Source organism: Crocodylus porosus, unplaced genomic scaffold, assembly GCF_001723895.1.
Source record: "Crocodylus porosus isolate Cpor-Errol unplaced genomic scaffold, CroPor_comp1, whole genome shotgun sequence".
Taxonomy (NCBI): domain Eukaryota; kingdom Metazoa; phylum Chordata; order Crocodylia; family Crocodylidae; genus Crocodylus; species Crocodylus porosus.
The window spans coordinates 21125370-21137325 of record NW_017728918.1 but is presented as its reverse complement, the minus strand read 5'-3'; the positions used below and the strand labels follow the sequence as shown (position 1 = coordinate 21137325).

At 42.0% G+C, this 11956-nt stretch overlaps 1 protein-coding gene across 1 annotated transcript in view; it reads right to left on the bottom strand.

Annotated features, from left to right (window-relative positions):
* Positions 1–284: 284 nt before the first annotated feature.
* The window catches only part of NBAS (neuroblastoma amplified sequence), a 364123-nt gene continuing 352451 nt past the window's right edge, over positions 285–11956 (bottom strand). The window contains exons 50-51 of the mRNA XM_019538135.1: positions 4029–4095; positions 285–440 (exon numbers count right to left, since the gene is read on the bottom strand). Of these exons, the coding sequence (XP_019393680.1) occupies positions 285–440; positions 4029–4095 (223 nt within the window). The remainder of the gene's footprint in view (positions 441–4028; positions 4096–11956) is intronic.

Here is an 11956-nt window from a genome sequence, read left to right as displayed (position 1 = left end):
GAACTAGAACGTGAAAATGGATATGAAAATCTACAATAGTTTCTTGCTCCAACACAGTGAATTGCAATGGGTAGCTAGACAGTTTATAGAATATACTGTTAGTTTTCAACTACCACCTGGAGAATATAAATGATCTCACCAGCCTTATGGTATTGCTCACTGCAGACACAATAGCTTTAGAAAATCTTAATAATGATAATGCACTCAAGAGACTCAGTTTCTTATATGAAGATAAAAGAGCTAATTTATTGCCTGAAACTATGAAGGATGCTTAATTCAACAGTTCATACCTTAGCAACAGCTGTTATCTGCTCCAGTGCCACAGCATGAAGATCTTGATCTCTGCTTTCTACTAGCAATTTCAGGGATGGCAGCAGGAGGGACTGGTTAAGCAGCAGCAAACTTAATTCCTTTACACACTGAAAACACAGGTAAAATTCCTCCAGTCAGATCTCAGGAGACATTCTGAACATTACTCACATAAAAAGTTTAGGAAAGTCTTGTGTCAAGTGTAAAATGAAAGTCAAACTTTAAAACAAATTTCCCAATGGCAATAAGTCTGTTTGGAAACTCAAAAGCACAGATTAAAAAAGTGTGCAGTGTAGGGTTATAATTGGAATATTTGTTATATTATAGGCGAGGTGGACGAGGTATCACCATTCAAACTTTCACAGGTTTTCCTAAAAAAAGAACTGAGCAGTTGCTGCTATCTGTGGGATTAATATTTTTACTGCGCTCAGTGAAGTACGGCAAAGTTCAGGAAGAAATTTAATATGCCTCTATCAGGTAGAAACAAATGAAGAAGCAGAGTAGCTCCTCATACCAGAGTTCAGTATTGTCAAGTTGTACCCAGTGCTTCACACTGGAGATTATTAGTATTGGCATCCTTTTGTCTGCAAGAGATGGTGGATATTGCAGCCTGTGACGTAGATGGTTTGCAGTGCCTCAAGTGACTGAATAGTCCAATTTGAGATTTGCATGTTCTGTAGCAGCGGTTGCAAATGTATGTGTCATGGTTGCGTGGTTCGGAGCTGCTTGCTTCTTACGGACTCTTTTCTCTTCAAGCTGTTGGAGCCAATTCCTGTCATGGACATTAATGTCCTGGTGGAGATGATGATGCCACTTGTTCCGATCACTTGGCAAAGTTTCCCATTGGTCAGGATTAATTCCAGATACCTTCATATCTTGCTTGCATGCGTCTTCATAGCGAAGCTTGGGGTGTCCTGTTGCTTTTGTTCCCTCTGATAGTTCCCCGTATAGTGTGTCCTTGGGTATACGTCCATCTTGCAATCTGCTCAGATGGCCTAGCCAGCATAGCTGGTTCTGTCTGAGTAGCGTTATCACACTTGGTAAATTTGCCCTTTGAAGAACCTCTGCGTTGTTAACTTTGTCTTGTCATTTGATACTGAGGATGCAGCTTAAACAGTGCAGGTGGAAGATGTTTAACTTTTTCTCTTGATGTGTATAAGTTGTCCGTGTTTCCCCACCATACATGAGAGTGCTGAGTATACAAGCCTTGTAAACTAGCATTTTGGTCTTGATGGTAAGCTTTGAGTTGTTCCATATTCTTTCAGTTAGTCTGCTGAAGGTAGTGGCAGTCTTTCTAATGTGAAAATTAAGTTCTTCATCCAGTGAGAGGTTGGTGGTTATTGTAGAACCCAGATAGCTGAACTTTTGGACTACTTCTAGCTGGTTCCTATTAAGGGTGATTGATGAATCTTGTGGAACTCCCTGTCCTAGTACAACTGTTTTCTTTATGCTGATAATGACAGCAAATGCCTGACAAGCTCTTCAAAGGAGATCCATGAATTCTTGTAGTAGGTCTTTGTTGTGGGCTGTGAGGGCAGCATCATCGGTAACTAAGCACCTTTCTAACTTTAGAGGAAGGGGAATGGCTTTACCCTCTGATAAGCGCCTTTCTAACTTTAGTCTTTGCCTGGAGTCATAACAGGTTGAAGAGTTTCCCATCTGATCTTGTGAAGGTATAGTTTGCCTTCCATATCTTTAAACAAGCAGTTCAGGAGTACCGAGAAGTTTCCAAAGAGTGTAGGGGCAAGAACACAACCTCGCTTCACTCCACTTTTTATCTTGAAGCTGCCCAAAGCAAACCCATCAAACTGAACAGTTGCTTTCATGGTGTTGTGGAAGGAATGTGCTTTCATGTTGTCATGGAAGGAATAAGACTTAACAGGATTGGTGGGCATCTTTTCTTTTCTAGGACTGCAAATAGGGCTGCTCTGCTGATGGTGTCAAATGCTTTGGTTAGATCCATGAAGGTGATGTACAGTGGTCGGTATTCCTCTCTGCACTTCAAGTTGATGCAAGGAAAAATATCATGTCTATGGTTCATCTTCTGGCTCTGAATCTGCACAGAGATTTAGGGTAGACACAACTCGCCAGCTGTTGTAGGCGCACCAAGATGATGCTTGAGAAAGCTTCTCCTGCTATACTTAGTAGCGAGATACCTCTGTAGTTGCTGCAGTCACCCGTATCTCCTTAATTTTTATACAAGGTGATGATAGTTGGTTCATGGATGTCTTGTGGTACCTTATCCTCTTTCCAGCATTTGAGTAGCAACTGATGAAGATATGATAGTATGTTTTTTTCCCCGCACTGGAGAATTTCTGCTGGGATGCCAACTTTTCTAGGAGCTTTGCCACTTGGTAATGAATCAATGGCCTTGCTTAGCTCTTCTACAGTGGGCTCCATGTTTATGATTTTCATAGATTTCATAGACATTAGGGCTGGAAGGGACCTCGGGAGATCATCGAGTCCAGCCCCCTGCCCAAAGGGCAGGAAGTCAGCTGGGGTCATAGGATCCCAGCAAGATAAGCATCCAATTTACTCTTGATTAACTCTTGTTTAACTCTAGCATGACCTGTAGAGCTGGTATTTAGTCCAGTGATTCACTGGTGATGTTTCTTTCCCATGAGTATAGCTCTGAGTAGTGTTCAGCCCAGCGAGACATCTGCTTGCTTCTATCTGTAATGGTTTCACCAGTGCACAATTTGAGAGGGGTAACATTGTTGACAGTAGGGCCTAGAGCTTTCTTCAGACCATTGTCAGTAGGGACTACAGCTTTCTTTCTCACACTGGAGAAAGCTCAGGAAACTGGCATTTGTATGTTTTACAATCCAGCACAAATTTGGCATCACAATTACAGTGTAGCAGATTTATTTCCAAATACATATCTAGTCCTATTGCAGTTAGCCAAAAAGGCAAACACCCTCATGCCTGTTTGTCCTTAAAGGAGGTCCTGTGCTGTATAAATGGATTACCGAACAATTAAAGAAGTCTGGATTAAGAGATAACTTGATCTACTACAGTATGAGCCATTCTTTTTACATATAAACGAGTCTTGTCCAGTGACTAAGTTTTAAGATACAGTCACTCTGAATCTTCCCAATGATGTTTGTTTCTACTGACAGTCACCATGGAAATAACACGATGCAACAGCATTCTGTTCGTGTGAACTCAGTAGTTTATAACCTAGACATTATTGCAGACATACTTTTAATGTTTAGTATCCCCAGGTGATTATTGAAAGACAGTCCTTGACCCAAAAATTCACCAGATAACTAGTATTAAAAATTTACTTAAATGGGTATTTTTTTTTTATTTTTTATTTTTTACCATCCAGGTTTAAAGCTAAACAGATTAACTACAGAAAACCAAACCTATTATTTACCCCAGAAGAAGTCCTTCCAATGAATGACAGCTTCAATGAGGTTTATGCATTTTAGTCAAGGACGCAATGAATACATTACAATGAGGAACTTATATCTATTTTTAGAATGTATCTGTTTTTACTGGAAGCCATCCTAAGTCTCTAACAACAAATAAAACTGGTAACCAAAATCCTTGATAAGATACAGACATAATTTTTCACTAGTTATGCATCTCTTTCATTACACAACTGGAAACATGGTAAAGCAGGGCATTATGTACCAATGATATAGATGTGATTGCTACTAGGGATCTTAATTGAGAGCTTAATGTACAGCATCTGCTGAGGTCCTTTTTCTAACCAAATTATTTTCAACTTCTCTTCCAACTGCATTTCTGAGAGCAGGACATTTGACTAGAGTTCGTATCCTGGAATACAATATAACAGTGAGTGATGCATTATTTGGAGGCAATTATGATAACCCCCCAAAATTTACACATTTTTCACTCCTTAGATTAGGTCTGGAAGACATGGGGGCAAAAATGCTTGCATATCACCTGGCATACTCTCCTTTGATACAGGCAGGAACACTGCACTGCTGGGAAAATTTATGTACAAAAACTAGCAGACACCAACAGTAGCTCAACCCCTTCCAAATGCATTCAACTGTTGTCTGTTCAGGCAGGGCTGAGAACGCATTTTGCTACACAGGAGATGACATAACGTTTCAAGATACCTGGTAATAAAAAAGGTCTGCACTATGCTGAGTTTTTGTTTTTCACTGATGAAATATGACAGTGTGCCAGGACTCACTCGTACAATTGAGGAGTGACCAAGGGTATGTCTAGACCAGGGGCTGGCAATATATGGACCAAGGGCTGCATCTAGCCCACAAAAGAGATTGAATCTGGCCCACCACAACCTGTGGTACTGATGGGGATTAATGGTATGGGGCAGCCAGGGGCACCTTCTCTGCCCTGCATTCCTCTCCTACATGCTGTCATCCCTTCTGCAACATCCAGCAGGCAACCAATGCACAGAATGGTGGCTTACAGTTCATAAAGGTTTCTGATTCCTGGTCTAGACTGTAACATACCGTAATGGTACCTGAAGTTAGGTTGGTAGCAGGAAGAACTTGGCCACAGCTGTACTAAGTTCCAATGGAGACTAATTTATCCTACAGTTGGTCTGGGTAAATTAGCCAAAATCAATACCTGTGCTGTTGTGACTAGACTGCTACTGGTACCCAAGCACCCCAAATTTGCTGATGACAGCTTTTACTGACACTTAACATTGCAAAAGTATGTGATGAGTGGCTGTAAAGGTGTTGTATGTGGTTTATCAAAATTTAAAATATTAAACCCTCATTAAGCCTCTGACATTGCAATTTTCTACTTTATTTCTAATCACCATCACACAAAGAAGACTACAAAATGCAAAGCTTACACTTTCTGATTCCAGAAGTCCTACGGGTTCTACAAATCGCAATTTAGTGCCACCCATACACCTCTGTGTTACAAAAATACATTTTTGAGGGCTGCAGGATATACAGCCTGAATGAAAAACCAGTTTTATTATGGTGGTAACACTTTGTATCTGATAACTCATCAAAACCATAACTGAAGAAGCAGTGTTATAAGCACAGGACACAAATATAAAAAGGTTTTCAGAAAGCAAACCACGTTGTTGAGTCACATATTTGTATTCTGATATTGTAGGAGAAGAGAAGAAAAAGGAAATAATTTAAGAATCTAATATTATATCTAAAATTACATTGAACATAATTAAGTATTGTAATAGGGAAATACATGAGAGGAATGGATTTTTTGGGTGATATTTATCTTAGGTGCTGTAAGCATTTCTGAAACCCATAAGTAAGAAAGCCAAAAACTGCTTTTCAAACATAGTTACTTTCTTATTGTAGAATACTGTACGAAAATTCAGTTAGCCTATGTAAGTTTGGAAATGCTGTTAATGTATATTATTAACATAGCTTCTTTTACAGCAATAAACCTCAGATCACACAAGTATTTCAGCATTTTTTTTCCTATTAGTTACATGTAACACAGTTTTTTCGTAAGTGTTAGAACAATCTATTCTGGGGCTCTCGATGACTGCCCTGTGCTCAGAGCCAGAGCCAAAGGACTCAACATTATTAGGCTAACAAAGCAGCTAGCTCAGTCATAATTAGACATGTGCTTAAATGCTTTCCTGAATAAAGATGGACTACACTTGCTGGTCTACTGGGCAGTATATTTTGAAATCATTATGGCTTATGCACATGCCTATGAGCTTTCATGTATTAGGGCCAAGGCTTTTATTTAAAAACAAACTAACACACACCTATTAACTTCCCTATATAAGCCCTACGAGGAGAGACTAGGGCACCTGGACCTCTTCAGCCTCTGCAAGAGAAGGTTGAGAGGCAACCTTGTGGCTGCCTATAAATTCATCATGGGGGCACAGAAGGGAATTGGTGAGGCTCTACTCATGGCGCCCCTGGGGGTCACAAGAAATAATGGCCATAAGCTAACAGAGAGCAGATTTAGACTGGACATTAGGAAGAACTTCTTCACAGTTAGAAATCCAAAATCTGGAATGGGCTCCCAAGGGAGGTGGTGCTCTCCCACCTGGGGGGTCTTCAAGAGGAGGTTAGATAGGCATCTGGCCAGGGTCATCTGAACCCAGCACACTTTCCTGCCTATGCAGGGGGTCGGACTTGATGATCTATTGACTTCCCTTCCGACCTTACATCTATGAACCTATGAAAAACATTATAGTCATGCTCATTGGACAGCTATATACCTGTTTGCTTGGAACTGGAATGAGACTAAGAAATCATTTTTACCCAAATCACTGCACTGCTATAAGATGATACTTATTTTACAAATACTGTCTGGTGTTTATAATTATTGTATATACCCAAATCCAAGACTTTTAATTTAACATGACCCCCCCCCCATAATTAGAATTTATACATGTAAAATTTATAAATTTGTTATAATTTTTCATGTATAGAATTTAATTATTGGACGGTCATTTTAAATTCAGCCAGTCCCCACCGATGCCGTGGGGAAAACAGGCAGAGGGCAGGTGTTGGGGAGTCAAGCAGAGGGGGCCCATATTCAGTGGGGAAACAGAAGCCAAAGTAACTGCTTGCTGCACTTGTATTTGTACCAACAGAACAAGTTATACAATCTACATCATCATACTTTAGGGATCACTGGGGGCAAAACTGGGATTGGGTGCCAGATCCAGCACACAGGGCCCAGGACTTCCCATGGGTTCAGAGATTTGGCTGGTCCATGCCAAAGCACAGTTGATTTCTGTTTTTCTTTTGTTGGTTGACTGCCTATGGCAAGGTGATCAATCTCTGGCCTGCAGCCCCATGTATCCCCTGCAGCCAAATCTCTGGACTCATGGGAGTCCTGGGCCCTGTGTGCTGGATCTGGCACCCAATCCCAGTAAGCAGGGTCAAATACAGGTGACACTGAGCCCCGGGGCACAGTGAGTGGGGTGGGTTGAAAGGTGGCAGTACTGGGCCCCCAGGACCCAAAGTCAGTGCCTAGGGGTAGGAAGGGGAGGTGCCAAGCCCCCAGGACCCAATCCCAGCATTCAGGGCAGGGAGGAGGCAGTGCTGAGCCCCAGGGCCCGATCTGGCCCAGAGATGGGCCCATGCCAGTCACCTGGCCCATGAGGTCACAAGGTTGAGCACTACTGGCCTATGGAGCAAAAGAACCAGAATAGTGTAGACTCATCAGAAATCTCGGTTCTTTTTGACAAAAATCATTTTTGATAAAGAAGGAACTAATCAAATAAAGATCTGAAACATGAAGAGACTTTCATATTAAATTATATTCATTTTAGGACAGTGAAGGGCTTTTATTACTTAATCCTTAAATATGTTCTGTTTATGGTTTTTATTTAGCTCGCAGCATGTCTGACCTCACTCCTTTCTACTGAACATACATTTAGGTTAACACATGCATACACACACCACGCAGGAATGCTTCCACATATGCTGTAACAATTTGTATAAAAAGATTTGCTCTAGTTTCCAACTGACCTCGCATTTGAAAGTTTTGCCTAGAGCAATATTTACAGAGGAGTTAATAAAATGAAAACATGAACACAACCTTAGCTAGATTGCTGAAAATGGTGTTAGTGTCATGGTTGATAAGAATCCTGAGCTGCTATTACTAGGCCATGTAAGCCTGGTAATGTGTTTCAAGCAGTAATCGATAACTAATTTATCAAAGGCAGCACATTTCTTAATCCATCTGGCCAATTTGATCAGTGGCAGGCTGACCTGCACATATAGTACTGACAAGGGAAGAAAAAATTACTTGAACATTTTTCTGCTGTGATATCACTCCTGGGTCTTCTGTATTCAGAACCATATAGGAAACTATAGTAACTCTTAAGAGTCTTACTCCTAGAGACTCAGAAGTGAGAAGCCTGCAATGATGATATGTCCACAGAAAGAGGGTCCCCTCCTTTCCCCTCACACCAGACCTCATAAGCCTTCACTGACAAAATTATAAATGCTACAGATAGTTACAAAATGATCTACTAGTTTTAATTTTTGTTTGTTTTTAATTTGGCCAGTCTTTGTCTTTAGCCTCCACCACATGTTCACTTAATGGCACAATGGGATCTATTCTGAGATCCCAACAATTGTGCCTCCTGCCATGCCACAAGTACATGGCAGGATTTTGGGATCATGGATCAGATCCTAATTATGCCATTACAGCTTGCCGGTGAAGGGGAAGCCTGGGGTCATGATGCCAGGCTTCCCTTGAATGGGCAAGTAGAAAGCCAGTACCAAGTGAACTGATACAGTCCTGAGGCAGGGACTGACAAATAGTTTATCTGAGCCCTGCAACTGCATGGGACCGAGTTCACGATTCTAGTGTAGTCCCAGAGCTGAGACTAATAATCAGTTGACTGTGGGTCCTAGGGTCAGTCTCAGAGCCCTGCCATGCAGCTAGTTTCAGGCTGCATAGCAAGGTCCTGCCACACATTCAGTTTAAGGCACCATGGAAGCCACCCACAAAAATTATTACACTTAAGAGGAACGAATAGAAGAACTGGGAAGAATATAAGAGCATTACTCAGGTATGCAAGGCTGAAGTCAGGAAGGGCAAAGAGTAATTGAAGTTGCAGCTAACAAGGGATGTGAAGAGTAACAAGAAGGGATTCTACAAGTATGTCGGTAACAAGAGGACGATCAGGGAAAATGTGAGTCCCTTACTGAGGGAGGCAACCTTGTAACAGAGGACGCAGAAAAGGCTGAAGCGTCCAATGCCTTTTTTGCCTCCGTCTTCACAGACACGGTCAGCTCTCAGACTACTGCACTGGGAACCACAATTTGGGGATGAGGTGAGCCGCTAACAGTGGTAAAAGAACAGGTTAGAGACTATATTTTGAAAAGTTGGACATGTACAAGTCCATGGGGCTAGACAGAATGTACTCATGAGTGCTCAGCAAGTTAGGTGATGTGATTGCAGAGCCACTGGCCATCATCTTTGAAAACTCATAGTGATCAGGAGAGGTCCCAGATGACTGGAAAAGGGCAAACTTAGTGCCCATATTTAAGAAAAAGAGAGAGAGAAAAAAAGGAGGATCCAGGGAACCACAGACCAGTCAGCCTCACCTCAGTCTCTGGAAAAATCATGGAGCAGATCCTCAAGGAATCCATGTCTAAGCACTTGGAGAAGAAAAAGGTGATTAGGAGCCATCAGAATGGATTCACCAGGGGCAAGTCAGTCCTGACTAACCTGATTGCCTTCTATCATGAGAGGACTGACTCTGTGCAAGGGGGGAGACTGGTGGATGTGGTGTACCTTGGTCTTGGCAAGGCTTTTGATAGTTTCCCACAACATTCTCTCAGGCAAGCTAAGAAAGTGTGGGCTGAATGAATGGACTGTAAGATGGATAGAAAATTGGCTGGAGCATCAGGCTCAAAGCGTAGTGATGGCTTGATGTCTAGTTGGCAGCCAGTATCAACTGGAGTGACCCAGGGGTCAGTCCAGGGACCAGTTTTATTTAATGCCTTCATCGACAACCTGCGAGACGACACAGAATGCACCCTCAGGGGGTTTGCAGATGACACCAAGTTGGGGGAAGTAGTAGATACACTGGAGATTATGTCTAGGCTTCAGAGTGACCTGGACAAATTGGAGGATCGGGCCAAAAGGAAACTCATGAGGTTCAACAAGGACAAATGCAAAGTTCTGCACTTAGGATGGAACAGACTCATGCTGGGGGCTGACCGGCTGGGCAGCAGGTCTGCAGAGAAGGACTTGGGGGTTACAGTGGACAATAAGCTGAATGAGCCAGCAGCGTAATCTTGTTGCCAAAGCTAACAGCATACTAAGCTGCATTGGTAAGTGTGTTGCCAGTACATCAAGGGAAGTGATTGCTCTCCTCTATTCAGCACTGGTGAGGCCACATCTGGAGTACCGTGTTCAATTTTGGGCCCCCACTACAGAAAGGAAATGGACAAATTGGAGAGAGTCCAGCAGAGGGGAACAAAAATGGTGAGGGGCTAGGGCACATGGCTTCCAAGGACAGGCTGAGGAAACTGGGCTTATTTAGTTTGGAAAAGAGGAGACTGATGGGAGATTCACAGCAGCCTTCAACTACCTGAAGGGGGCTCAAAAAAGAAGATGGAGCTAAACTGTTCTCAGTGGTGGTAGATAACAACAAAGAACAGCAGTTTCAAGTTGCAGCAAGGGAAGTTTAAGTTGGATATTAAGAAGAATTTTCTCACTAGGAGGGCAGTAAAACACAGGACCAAGTTACTCAGAGAGGTGGTGAAATCTCCATCTTTGGAGGTTTTCCAAGACCTGGCTAGAGAAAGCCTTGGCTGGGATGATCTAGTTGGGGATGATCCTGCTTTGAGCAGGGGTTGGACTAGATGACCTCCTGAAGGTCCCTTCTAACCCTAATTTCCAACCATACTATGATAGTCTAGAGAAAAGAAGACTGGCAGGATTTCATAACACTTTTCAAATACCTGAAGGGTGGTTATTAAGGATCATAGGAAAGTAGAGCTGGAAGGGACTGCATGAGGTCATCCCTGTTTAAGACAGAATCATTCATGCCTAAACAATCCCAGACAAGTATCTTTCCAAGCTGCTCTTGAAAATTTCCAGGGCTGGAGATTCCACAATTTCTCTAGGTACTTTGTTTGAATTCATGACCACCCTCATAGTCAAAAAGTTCCTTCCAGTTTTCAACCAAAATTTCCTCTACTGTAGCATGACACCATTGCTCTTAGCCCTGTCTCCTACAGACACAGAGACAGCCATCACCCTCCATGTTATAATCTCTCTTCAGGTACTTGAAGACTTATCAAATTCCCCCACACTCTCTTTCTACTGTCTAAATTACCACTTTCAGCCTTTTCTCCTAAGTCATGCTTCTTAGGCTGCCAAACATTTTTGCTGCTCCCTACTGGACTCTTTCCAATCTGTTCATATTTGTCTTGAAGTGTGGGGCCCCAAACGGGACAAATACTCCAGGTTACATCTCACCAGTGCTGAACTGAGCAGAAGAATATTTGTTCTTGATTTGTAAGAGACACTCCCGTTAATACAACGCTGTATGCTGTTGACTTTTCTCACATCTTCATTTACGAAGATGTTAAACAATACTGAGCCCAGGACAGATGCCTGGAGAGCCCTATTTGGCACCTCCTCCCAACTAGACATTGAGCCACTGATGACTACTCATTGACCATGAAAATCCAACCAGTTAAGTATCCACCTTACAGTACTTCTATCTAGTCTGCACTTAGCTTGTTAATGAGAACCTTGTGGGAGACAGTGTCAGAAGCCAGCTGTCCCCTCAAAAAAGTTTATTACTTTATCACAGAAGGAAATCAAGCTGGGCATTATTAGTATACAGCTATTTTATATTTGTATAACTATTCCTGAATAGGAAGGAAAATAAGCTAAACTGCACTTCATATGTGTATCTATGCTAAAGGCTGCACTGGTAGAAATATATCTGCAAAAAACTGAACCTTCTAAACAAAGTAGTTGTAGTGGTGCACAAGCCCTGTGTAGATCAGATCTTGGTAGTTCTGAATGCAACAGTAACTTTACTAAGTAAAAATTTATTCTATGCTTTATTTTTGTGCTAATCTCCTATCCTTAGAAAACCTGCTGTGATAGTCCACTGACTTTCAATGGCATTTTTGCTTTTTGTTCCATCCTATTGTTTCTATTTACCCAAGACAATATCTCTCTCTGGGAGTAGTCACATTGGTTTAGAAAGCAA